At 38.1% G+C, this 13,959-nt stretch overlaps 1 protein-coding gene across 4 annotated transcripts in view; it reads left to right on the top strand.

Annotated features, from left to right (window-relative positions):
- The window catches only part of ank1a (ankyrin 1, erythrocytic a), a 295,220-nt gene that overhangs the window by 107,384 nt on the left and 173,877 nt on the right, over positions 1-13,959 (top strand). For all 4 annotated transcript variants that reach the window (XM_039768574.1, XM_039768575.1, XM_039768576.1 and 1 more), the window contains exons 3-4: positions 5,551-5,649; positions 9,137-9,235. In XM_039768574.1, coding sequence (XP_039624508.1) covers positions 5,551-5,649; positions 9,137-9,235 — 198 coding nt within the window. The remainder of the gene's footprint in view (positions 1-5,550; positions 5,650-9,136; positions 9,236-13,959) is intronic.

Raw genomic sequence — 13,959 nt, 5'->3', positions numbered from 1 at the left:
TCAGTGCTGGGTCCACTTCTCTCTTCTCTCTATATTCATTCCTTAGGCAATGTTATTTCTTTTCATGGCCTCTCCTACCACCTCTTTGTTGATAATGCACATTTTTTTTTTCATTTCTTTCTTACATTCCACAGGTTTCAGTCCAGATCTTCAGCTGTCTCTCTACCAATCATTATGTATGAATACAAATAACCTTAAATTTAACCTTTGAAAGTCAAATAGCACTTTGAGGCAGGAATGACAGCTCTGCACAACCACTCTGCCTATTCTAAAACATTTATAATAAACAGCTTCCACATGATTAACAATAATTGTATGCCTGTATCATTTGTTCATTTTTTTTCACTTGATTACATGCTATGCGTGTCTTCAGTCTTTCTCTTGCTAGACCACAGAAACAAAACATGCATGGTGATACAGGATGGTGGCAGGCAGTATCTTTACTGCATAGTGAAAACCTCTGTGCAGTCATAAGTGAGTTTTGCCAGTGATTATTGTCTAGTTATCTACAGACAATGTGGGTCATTACTTGATAACACTTTTGGCTTGAAAAATTGACTATTTGATTTTTTTTTTGGTAAGTTTTAATGCTTTTGTTTTTATATTGAGACCCGGTAAGCTTCACCTCCATTATAAAATGCCAGAGCTAGCTATGTATTTTTTCTAATTTATAAACAATGCTTCACTTTAGAACACAATTTCTTGTGGGAGATTAACGTATACCTTAATTGTGAAAAATAACATTGACTTGTAAAATAACAAATTTATCTTTAATAGATACTCTTTGTAAATGCATTATACTGTATGTAAATGTAAAGTGTGTTATATTTGTAAAATTTGTTGTAAAAGGATGTTGGCTACAATAACAGTGCAATTAGTGTTCTCTAAATCCTAGGAAGCATGCAATGTGCTTATGGACAAAAGAAGTATATATGAAGCTAAAGGCAGCTACACAAGGAGTTGTAGTCATTATACTACTCAAAACAAGTGTTTTGTTTGAAAAACTGTATGAAGGCTCACTCCTTTACTAACTTACATGTTTAATCATGTACTATTAGTCGTACTGCTATTACTTCCATTGCATTTTTGTAATTCTTCTAGTGGTAGGCTAAGGCTTAAAACTGTAATGTAAAATATTTTAGGTTACCTGGTTACCCCCAGTAAAGACATATTTTGAGGCAGCTAGTGATGGCTCAGAGATCTTTGCATTTCCAGAGCTCTCAGATCCATGGAGGAGTATATTGGCCAGAGTTCCTAATTTCACTTTTTGGTAGTCTGCGTTTTTTTTTTAACCAGTGTTAATATAGAAGCTTTTCCTTGTTGATAATGAAAGTGTTACCTGGCTCACATTATGCTGTGATTGAAATGTCTAGCTGAGCATATTTTACCTTCTAAGAAAAAATTCCACATTTAATAAATGATTTTAGGCTCAGGGTGACATGTTGTAGCAGCGATTATCACTGCTGATGCACAGCTAATTTACTCACTGATCAAAATTAGAAAATATAGGAATATTCTTTAGTGTTTTTGCCTTTGGTGTTAAGTATTTGATTTTTATGTTGATATATCTTTTAAAACTGTCATTTGGTGGTTATACTGCATGACAAAATAATGGGTTGATAGATCTACATTTTGTCTGTGTGTGTTTTTTTATGGCTTTTTATCCTCACTGGTGCTGGTAGTCTGGTACGTTGTGTCTCTCACCATTATGTGAGGTTTGCTGGAGTGTCTTCTTCCATAGATATTGCTAGTGCCCTTATATTCTGCAGTGTCTTCCAGTGATCTTTTCTCTGCCACGTCCGCCTCCTGCACATTTATGTTGCCATCTCCGCTTTATGCTACTCACTTGAAGTCAGAGCCAATATTTGAATTCTTGTGGACTTAATTTCTTAAGAAAGGAGAAGGTCTTTTGTTTATTTTGATGCTCTGTCTTTAACATTCATAGCATTGTAAAACTGTTTATTATTCATTTTTTGTAGAATCCACTCATGTGTTTCTAGATGCATGAGGTTCGTCAGGCCCTGGGTTATTCTTCAAATTGCTTTGCATACTATGGTAAAATTGGTTGTTGTCATTTTTAACCTGATTTCAATTTATACCACTTTGTAGACAACTAGCTTTGTCTAGCCTCGGGACCCCGTCAGATTATGACCCAAAACATTGGGGTAGCAAGGCATCAGCCATCTTAGGCTCATGGTATGTCATTCTGCCTAGCTGAAGTAATCAGTATTCAGAATACATTCCTTTTTTAAAAAATTACATTCCTCCTTAACTCATTTAACAACAGCTCATTTTATCTGGTCCTTCACACATATAGAATACACTAATCAAGGTTTTAGTACTTTAGAAGTGGGTATCACTTCCATTCAAGCAGGGAAAATAAAAGACTATTAGAACTGCAGAAAATGGTAAGCAGCCCATCAGCTCAGAAATTGATTCCAGTGGAAACAATTTCATCAAGGATGTCAGACGCGATGTTGAGAATACTCTCCTGACTCAGCATTGCTGCAATTTTTAACTTTAGACATTGTGGCATACTGCATACTAGAAATTCAGAGAGCTTTGAAATGTTACTTTAGCTTGATACACACTAATAATTTCATTCAGCTATAATGAAACAACAGAATGTGGGATGATGTGACTAGCTGATATTTTGGTGTTCTGGTCCTGCTGGATTATGTCAGCTAATGCTTAAACCATTTTCTCTGTTTTTGTTTTCTGGAAACGCTTTCACTTCCATATAAGCTGACTTCACCTTTTTGAAAGGTAGTTACCACAGATTATTTCAGTAAGCCCACTTGTCCTACTATATAACTTTCATTAGGGAAGAATGAGACATTTTTTCAAGCCACAGCAGTGAACAAACTGCCTGTTGTTTTCCCACATAATATGCACCTCTTGGATATGCTAATAAAATTAAAAAACAGTGCATGTTTCCTAAGTAGCATGCTTAGAAATGATCATATTTAAATTACTGACATACCAGGGGAATGCATTTGTGCCTAGAGAATAATGGGATCACCCACCTGCATGATAATATCTTTTCTGTACGGCCTAAGTACAAGGAATTACAGATGTGTACTGTTGTTTGTGTCCAGTGTCTAATGTAATTCTTGTTGTACAATGTAAATATCCAAAATTTCAAGTGAACAATATACATTTATAAATATTATCCATCCATCCATCCATTATCCAACCTGCTATATCCTAATTACAGGGTCATGGGGGTCTGTTGGAGCCAATCCCAGCCAACACAGGGTGCAAGGTAGGAAACAAACCCCAGGCAGGGTGCCAGTCCACCGCAGGGCACGCACACACACACACCAAGCACACACTAGAGCCAATGCACCTAACCTGCATGTCTTTGGACTGTGGGAGGAAACTGGAGTACCGGAGGAAACCCACGCAGACACAGGGAGATCATGCAAACTCCACGCTGGGAGGACCTGGGAAGTGAACCTGGGTCTTCTAACTGTGAGGCATATAAATATTATGAAACACAATATTAACAACTTCTAAAAAAAATGGAATTTCTTAAATCCATTTGACAAGTGCAGCACTCTTTGTGTTGCTTTACTCTGGGAAGGTGATTTTTGTGCAGAATGCTGTACTTCTGCTTAGCTATAGAGCTGCTGAGAAACAGTTCATCTGCATTCTTCTTCAATGCCTCTTTTCTGCTTCTTGGTAAAGCTATTTGACCCTCAATCTACAGACAGCTGCCCTTTTCCTTTCTGCCTGTGGAGCTATTACCCAGATCTAAACATAAGCTTCTTTGAGTATATCCTGTATATGTGACCATCTAATTTATGAATTGATGGCTTGTCTCAATTTAAGAATTTTTGATTTTGATTGCTGGCACACCACTCATTGACATTTTGGATTAGCTCTTGTTTAGGGATACCCTGCTTTTGGTTGGCCCACCTGGCTTTGACACGTGCTCACTGTGATGGTGACCTTAGGTTCTCCCTTTGTAAAGAATATTTATCATTAAAAATTTGTATTAGTTATGAACTTACAACCCTTTGCCTAGTTTATGACCATAATTGTATTTACCGCAAAGTTGCTTTGTTTCTACACTATAAAACTGCACCAGTATTCCAGCAAGCATGAAAAAATTAATTATTTTTCATTTTAATCTCCCCAGCTAGTTTGCAACAGTAAGAACTTAATTCACTTTGGTGTCATTAACCGAGTGAGTTGCTTCTTTATTTGGCTGTACAGGGTGGTCCAGATCTAATTATACAGATCCAGATCGTCTAGATGACTTGATTTATGCGGGGAGCATTCCAGTTCGGCACGAAGATGATTCTTCATGTTGTCTGTTCGCACACTTCTCAATGGTCCGGGATTTTTCCGGTGATTTTCTATGCAATAAACTTAATAAGTTATAGAGTAATGGAAATTGCATAATTAGATCTGGACCACCCTATATATTCATGGGTGAAGAGTGACTACAGACACAGTAGCCTTCAGGAGTGTTGTTATTTAAGATCTCTGCCTGTTGAGGAGTAAGTCCAGGGTAATGTAATTATGTTGTTAGTCCCATTAATATATATATATATATATATATATATATATATATATATATATATATATATATATATATATATATATATATATATATATATATTTTTTTTTGCATTCCGGTACAACAGTGAGAGGCTAAAAATGTTCATGCATTCAAGAGTTTGTTAATCTGTAAAGAGTTTAGGGATCCAAGGAGAAACTTTGTGAGTGCCTGTAGTTTTTCTGTTGAGCTGCAAAGCAAGTATACAATTTATGGTGGTAATTTCTCTGTGTTAGTTATTTCAGTTTGACTTTTAACTTCTCTTTTTTCCTTTCTGATAGCTTTGCTGGATTAATACATTGATTTTTGCACATTTCTCTATTTTGTGAATGAAACCCAATGGTAAAATATTTATGTTTAATTTAAAATTTAGCATGACTCCAGAGCTCCTGTATAACTAGCTCCATCTTTTTGGCATATAGCTGCCTCCATATAATTTAATACAGAATCCTACTTAATGTATCATTTAAAAAAAAGAAGTAGCAGAAGAGAGGTGTGGTTTACTTTTCCGATTTAAGATTCTATAAAGTGGATTTCCACTGCCATTAATTCATGGTATTATTTTACCCTGGTTGGGAAAATCATGATGTCAGTTTAAACATTGCACATATAGCCATGACATTTGTTGAAGTTTGTTATCTTCAGCAGATTTTAAAAATAAACCAGGTTTTTATGTGCATTAGGAATTTTCTGATGTATGTATGATGAAGTAAAATCAGCGTTAAGTTCAATGATGCTGAATTCTTGCTATTTGTAATGCAATGGGCATACAGATTATCCTTGATCCTGATTTATTTATTTATTTATTGTTTTGGGTCATTCTAGTGCTCCTTACCTTAAATTTAAATCCTGTAAGATCACCGCGTAGTGGAAGAAAACATAAAAAGGGCAGTGCCATTCACATGATTTCGTAGCTTACTTGTTTTCTGCTTAAAGCTGGTCTTGTTTGAAGTCTGCTGTGCTTCTCCTTTCTCTCTTTGCAGAATGGCCTCAATGGGCTTCATCTGGCTTCCAAAGAAGGACATGTCAAAATGGTGTTGGAGCTGCTGCACAATGGAATCACACTGGAGACAACAACCAAGGTAAGTGAAAAGCTGATGGGGTATATGCACTGATGCATACTGGACAAAAGGAAATTGCTCTTGACCTAATGCTAGAGAAGTAGTGAATATGAAAAGACAATACTAGAGAGGGAAATTGTGCATTAGTTTACTTTCGTTATTCTTGAATAAATACTAAGTTTGGAATTAGAGCATTATTCTTTTTTTCTTCATACATATTTTACTCATCAATACTGGCTAGGCATAGACCTAGGAATGCCATGCCCATTTGGGGGGGTTCATCAAAAACCCTTCTTGATCTTCCACCCCGGGTCCACAGATTTGAGCTGATAGGCTTGTCGATCTCAAGTGCTGATCTTCAAGTGGGACATAACTCCTCCACCTCACCCGCTCTTTGATTTCCTATGTGATCTTGAGGGCATCAGGGGTCTTTTAGGTATCTCTTTTTTAGGCACTTGAAACAAACACTGCCTAGGGGTGCAATGTACCCTTGAGACTGCCCTGCTCATGATCATATGATAATCCATCCATCCATCCATTATCCATCCTATTATATACTAACCACAGGGTCACCGGGGTCTGCTGGAGCCAATCCCAGCCAACACAGGGCGCAAGGCAGGAAACAAACCCCAGGCAGGGCGCCAGCCCACCGCAGGGCACGCACACACATATACACCACAAGCACACACTGGGGACAATTTAGAATTGCCAATGCACCTAACCTGCATGTCTTTGGACTGCGGGAGGAAACCAGAGCACCTGGAGGAAACCCACGCAGACACGGGGAGAACATGCCAACTCCACACAGGGAGGACCCGGGAAGTGAACCCAGGTCTTCTAACTGTGAGGCAGCAGTGCTACCCACAGTGCCACCCATATCATATGATAATGTACCTAAAAAAATAAAAATGTTATTAAAAAGTACAACTTGAAGTTTTGAGTATTGAATATTGGAACACTTACTATGAGCCTTTACACACATTCAGCCACTTTCATTGTAGGTGATTCTGGAGATTTTACACAAAACTAGTTGATGCAGTAACAGCTGAGGGTCACTTTGTAGACCCTAATACAGGAATATAAGGATATAGATTAAATTCATCCATTCAGGATGTTATTACAATTGTAATTTAAAAGTTAAGTTCAAATTGAACTAAATTATGGTCTGATCCACCAACCTTTCAGTTCTCTTTATGGAGTCTCATGAAGCAAGTAAAGTCTAGCCACTTTGGATTCTAACAACAACCTGCCCCCTTCTTTAAGTTCCATTTACGAAATGGGCATAACCAAAAAAGTGTCCCCAGCCATAGTTCATTTTGTTCGCCTGGATTGAGTTTTAAAACTTATTGAATTTTCTTGCAGTTCTGAGGCATATTTTAGACCATAATGTTTCCAGTCCCTTTAGAGAAGAAGACAGAATTCCTAGTTCCCTCAATAGTGGTCTTTCATGTTCTCAAGAGGATGTGCTAAGGACTTTTACTTTCTATGTTTGCTTTCTAGTGGGCACTTTTCAAACCCCCATTATTGACTGCTATAATCCCCTTGATGTTTGTAGTCTGTTTCATTCTCTTTATTGGTAATCAGTACACTACATGTGAGGAGTTGAGCTACTATTCTATTCTCAGAACAAAGACTGTATTGTTTTACAGTGAGGTAACACGTTACTCAATTTTAGATTTCAATGTCTCAGCATATGTTGAGACATAAAGAGATAAAGTAAATGGCAAAATTCTGAGCTAATTCTCAAAACATTGTCAATCCCCACAGTTTTAGCGCATTGGTTATTATCTGGAGAGTTCCTCTGTTTACTCACGCATAGTACAAGTATTATCTGAAATATGTCAGTGCTGAATAACAAAGTCTGGCAAGTGGCCGAATATGAAGTATGAATTAATCTGCAATATGACTTCCAACTCTACTGTCATGCTGTAGATGAGAAAAAAATTATACAAAATTCTGCTGGATAAAAACTGGCAGATGGAAAGAACCCTCAAGGAAAAAAATCATGTTTCTTTAGATACAATCTGCCCATCCCTTTATCTTGGAAACAGAGTTTGAGCAAACATGAATGACTTGGCTTCTGCAGCGCTTATGTTTAAATCAGCAACAGGCTGGATAACTTTTGCAAGATGAATGGTCTCGCAGGCCCTATAAAATCTCAGAGATCAAGTCATTTGGTCATTAAACACATTAGTTATCTGTAAATTCCGGCTTTCATTTCATTTCAGTTGTAAACTTCTGACCTCCAGTGGCGAAGTAAAAAAATCGCAGCTCATGACCACTCTCATTTCAGATATAGTTTCCATATAAAGGCTATTTAGGTGGATGTTTTACATTAAATATTTCTTTATTAAGATCAATTGTGATTATCAAAGACTATTGATATTGTATGATTTTGAAACTAGTTTGGTTGAAATCATGTACTTCATTCTACAAAAATATATTTGAGAGCCCTGTGCTTTACATGCATGGTGCAGAGGTGCGGAGCACAAGATGTGGAAAATTACAAAAAAATTTAGATTGTTAGAAATGCATTTAATGTTTGCACCATGGCCACAGTGCATTTACTAGCAGTGCTGCCTACTTCCACTGCTCTTAAACCTTAATGTACTGTTTGTTTTTCATAGGAGGTAATTGAATTAATTTAATCTGATTGCCCCATACCTCTTCAGGAACAACATCCTAAATAACCGCTTATTTCTTAGAAGCTATGTAGTAAAAAATAAACACATTCTTGCAGTCATACAATAAGCAATATATATTAATAAAGCAGAAGACCTCTTTGGCCAGCAAAAGCCAAGCTTTGGAGCCTTTTAAATATTATGCAAAATGATGATGGCTTAAAGTTTAAAAGTATAAAATAATATTGATGTTAATGTTTATTTTTTCATGAAGCTTTCTGTTGTTTTTTTTTTTTTTTTGTTACATTTACACATTTTGGACTATTGGAATCATGTCTGCTAATTTGTGGGTACACCTCCTGCATGCTGCTGAGCAACATGGCACACATCTGGTGGCATTGAACAATTGTTCTTTAAGAGAAGGATGCAAACAGTGAAGTGTTAGCACTTTGGGAAGACTCTATGAGAGACTAGACCTCAATCATACAACAAAACAAACAGATTTACGATAAGGTTTTCTTTGCAACTTGGAATCTTGGTTTTTGCCATTGAAAATACTAATGAAAGATTAATGTCTTTTTATGTTATGATCATTATTTACAACAAAGATAGTTCCTTGATTGTAGCAATACAAAAAGAATCCATACCTCTTCCACCCTGTCTAGTTTTATGCCTGCATGTGTTTCTTGAAGTGTGTTAGCATCTCAGTCCCCACAGTAACCCATTATCAAGACCACAACCTATTGTTATTATTACATATTGTAAGATCTCAGGTGTTTTTTTATATTCAGTGGTCACACACCCTGTGACAGAAGTTGGATGAAATTTTTTTATTCTGAATGTTCATTTGCTCTTAGTTTAACTCTTGAACTCTCTTTTGTAAACAGAAAGGGAACACTGCACTCCACATTGCCGCCCTGGCTGGCCAAGAGCAAGTGGTGACAGAGCTGGTAAATTATGGTGCCAATGTGAATGCACAATCTCAGGTAAGTACTTGAAAGGAACTGCAAAACTGGGTAAAGGAACCCGAGGTCTTATTTACAGCAAGAACATGTGCCAGTTAGTTAGTATCAGTGAGGATGAGAAGATAAAACCAGTGCCCTCCAGATTTACTCCTTGAAATTTGAACATAAGAAAAAGACAGCATCATAAAACCTTTACACAGAGTTCTTTAAACTACGTCAAAATCATTGTTTTAACAGATGGTCCAGTCATATTGTATTGTCCTGCAGCTTTACCCAGTTGAACCTAATGATTTGCTTCACTTCATAAAATGCTACCCTGGCAAATTGTGCACAGGGCAGTTGCTACTGTATCCCATGGGAGTCTAATGTGCTCCATGAATCCAACTTTTTACTGTGATCATGCATCAGCTGCAATGGACCATTCAATTATTGTAGCTATTTAAGCTAGGATTTAAACTCATTTTATACTGTTAAGGTATAGATTGGATAATTGACTTGATTAATATTTTACCTAGCCAGTCATGTTTTCCCTTCCCCTGTGTTGGGCAGGAGGCCAAATGTCCACTTTAGAAAACTTTAGGTGTTAAGAGTGCTATGACCTGATTTGAAAACCAAAAAAACCAAGTCAAGTTTCAGTCCAGTTAATAATGGTTAGACAAGGAGTTGTGATAGACTAGTGGGTCCATACAGCCTGTGAGACTTGCCAGTGGGAGAGCACATCTTTATAAAAGTCACACGTTTATTCATCCACAAATAAACACAGTCCCAAACACGACACAAAAAATACAGCAATAATCTCCCACAATGAACTCTTCTTTCACTCAGTCCTTAGCCACCAATCTCCTCCTGGGAGCTTTGTCCTGCTCCCACTCCCAACTCTAGCTCCCCAACTGTTAGGAGGCGGCGCCTTTTATTCCCGCCCGGATGCATTCCAGGTGGCTGGAAACGATCTTCCGGCAGCACTTCCTGATGTGGCAGAAGTGCTGCCCTTTGCCCCGGAAGCACTCCGGCGTCCCTGGCAGGTTCATCCTCCATCTTGCCTGGTGTGGCGGAAGTGACAGTTCTCCAGGTCTGATGACGTTTGAGGCGCCCTCTGGTGGTGGCCATGGGTCCAAACAGGCCAGAACCCTTTCTCTCCTTTCCCGTGGTCCTTTACTAGTCCAGGGCAGTTGCTCTTTTGTGACCCGGAAGCTACTATTGTCCTTTTCCAGTCCCTCCAGGCATCCCGGCCAGGTAATGACCCTGGCAATCTGCCACAAGCCATTCTTTCAGCTTTTTAATTTTTCTATAAGCTGAAGCCTATAGGGGTAATGGTAAATGGTGTGTTTTAAATATACGTATTGGTTCTTCTACTGTATCAAGAGAGAAACATTTCAATTGTATTGATATCTGAAAATTGCTGTCTAATGAATGTAATACATTTTGGTAGAATGATGCTCTATGTTACAAGGCAAGAAAATCTATATAATTGTTCAAGGAATATGCTATAATTTACTTTAATGCAGTCTTCCTTTAAGCAATCTGGTCTCAATCCATTTTAGTATTAGCAGCACGATGAAGAAGTATTTTTAGAGATTCACCACCAGCTAGGGTTTAACATTTATATGCTACATTTGAAGTGACATATGGCCAAGGTTCCATGTGTACTGCAGCTAAGGAGAATTATAAGAAACAGAGAAAAAATAGAATGCAGACCTGGAGATTGACAGTAAACCATGCAGATTATAACTTAAAATACATAGCAAGATTCAAAGCAGAAAGAGGAAGGATTGATAGTTGAAGCAGAATCGGCAGGCAAAAATCAAAATAGAAGATAAACAAGTTGAAACTCCTGTTGCTTAAATAACATTTTCCTAACTAAACTTGAATTCTGAATATTTTTTAAAGAATATCCATTTATGGATCTGAACATCATAAAAGCACATCACCAGGTGAAAAGACCTTTCCAAGACTAGGAATGGTTATAAGGACCATAATCAATATTGCAGCAACTATGAAACTCTGCTAACAAACAAAAAGGGGATGATCAACAATTAAATAAACAAAATGGCGTCATGACAGTCATAACAATAAATCAAAAAGGATATAAATAAAAATAAAGTCTTAATAATTATACATTTTTCAGGACAGTATTCACGACAATGTGCTACAAATAGCAAATTGACATACCACAAACTGTCTAACATGATAACATTATTACTATATCACTGATACAAGTGAGGTTAACACTGAAGTCAGGGTTTTATTTATTTCTAAGGTTATTACATGTAATAATATTTTTTTTTTAAATAGAAAATATATGGGTGGAACAGTACTGCAATGGTTACTTTCTTTAGCCTTACAATATATTCCTGGCAGTTCATTTTCCAGCAATCTTTCTTCATATATGTATATGAAATGCAAAGCTGACTGGTTCATTCACTTAATCACTCACTCATCACTCATCAGCAATATTTAGTTACAAAGATGAAAATTTGGATGGATGGTACTTGAAGGGCGGTAGATATCCATTAAGAAAAGACATTTCGATATATCATATTTTAATGGTACAAACTCCCCCTAAAATAGAAAAAGTAAATACCCTAAAATCTCAGAAATGCTTTGATGGATCTGATTGAAATTTAGTAATATTAAAAATTAGCCAGTCCATTTTTTTTTATTTGTTGATATTTAATAATATTTTGCTATCTTATATTCTGTGCTCTGCACTGAGACCATGCTTTATGCAAAGAAAGAACAGAGCAGCGACGATTGATAGGCTGAACAGCAGCACTAACCAGTAGGGTGGACGAACAACTGAAGAAGAGGCCGTGTCCTGGACAGGATAGATGAGATGTGATCATGTTTGCCAACTACAGTCAGGTATGAAATAGAAGGAGAATGTTCTACAAAGCTCAAAGAAGATGCAAAGGTTAGTGGTTAGCCAGTGCTCTATAAACCTCAAGTGCTGATCCCTGGCACTGTGGCTGTGAGAAGGGTGCTGCTTCCATCCATCCACCCATTATCCAACCTGCTATATCCTAATTACAGGGTCACAGGGGTCTGCTGGAGCCAATCCTAGCCAACACAGGGCGCAAGGCAGGAAACAAACCCCGGGCAGGGCGCCAGCCCACTGCAGGGATGCTGCTTCTCTAGAAATAAAAATGGCATGAGAGAGAAGTAGAAGTGAAAGTGAAGTGGTGTTCCCTGATGCAAGATCAGCCAGAAGTGAAAAGGGAGTCAGCAGGGGGCTAGGGGCTTTAGAGGCTTAAGCCTCTGAACTATTACACCAGCCCCCAATCTTTTACTTGATTATATATATGATAGCACAGTCACCCTCTGATTCTTCATCTATACTAATAAAAGGCAAAGCCCTCACTCACTCACTCACTGACTCACTCACTCACTTACTCTCTCACTGACTCACTCACTCGTCACTAATTCTCCAACTTCCCGTGTAGGTGGAAGGCTGAAATTTGGCAGGCTCATTCCTTACAGCTTACTTACAAAAGTTAAGCAGGTTTCATTTTGAAATTCTACACATAACGGTCATAACGGTTGACAACGTCCACCATGTTGAACTTTCTTGTTTATGGCCCCATCTTCACAAAATTTGGTAGGTGGCTTCCCTGCGCTTACCAAAACCGATGTACGTACTTATTTCGGTGGTAAGACGCCACTGTCGGCCGCCATTTTGAACTTTCCAACGTCACTAATTCTCCAACTTCCCATGTAGGTAGAAGGCTGAAATTTGGTACTTATTTCGGTGGTATGATGCCACTGTTGGCCGCCATATTGAACTTTTCAATGGTCTTTGTTACTTATGGACCCATCTTCAAGAAATTTGGTACGCGGATTCCCAATGCTAACTGAATCCTACTTAAGTACATATATATGTCCATAGCCTGCAGCTCGGTCACCGTGTGAGGCGACGTTGGGTCCCCCATCCCCACGCCTCCCACGTTGTTGGCTGCCTGCCTATATAAGGCCGTCCGTCACTCCGGTCTCTACATTCCCTTCCTTGTTTCGCCACAGGATTCACGTCTCCCTACTGATAACTACAGCCTTTTTATTTAATCCACGGCTTCTCTGCTGTTTTATTGTTCATTTATTACGATTATAGTTATTGTATAGGTATTTTAGACTTACTTTACATTGTTTAGGTACCCATTTCCTTTATCATTCTGACCGTACCCCCATTAACATGTCTATCGAGGTGATCACCATCGATCAAAGAACTGTCACTTACCGAGTGGTTTCCATGCTCGGAGATGGCACCTGCCTTTTCCATTCTCTTTGTTACATATTGCACGGCCATATCAGCCTCACTCTTGATATCCAGAGGAACATTGTGTCTTATGTACTGAATGACTGGGACAAGTTCAAGGTGTGGACTGATAACGGTACAGGAGATAATGATACTACACAGGAGCACTATAAGAGTGAAATCCTTAAGCCCTTCACCTATGCATCTGCATATTAGTTGATGGCTGCCGGTGAATTGTTCGGTTGTCGCTTCAAGTGTACCGAAATGGCCAAATATTTTACACCTTTGAACAACCGCCAATGCCTCTTAAACATCTTAGATTGACAGGTGACTATTTCAGTAGTGGACACTTTGATGTTTATGAATGTTTAAACTCTCAAAAGCTGGATGTGAAGTTACCGATGAAACCGGTTGTATACTTACAACACTTGACAGATGCCGAATGTCTCTTCAACACAAGTCCTACAAATACTGTCGTAATTGAAACAAACCATGAAAC

The sequence above is a fragment of the Polypterus senegalus genome, chromosome 11 (genome assembly GCF_016835505.1).
Source record: "Polypterus senegalus isolate Bchr_013 chromosome 11, ASM1683550v1, whole genome shotgun sequence".
NCBI lineage: Eukaryota > Metazoa > Chordata > Cladistia > Polypteriformes > Polypteridae > Polypterus > Polypterus senegalus.
This window is presented reverse-complemented; position numbering and strand designations above follow the sequence as displayed.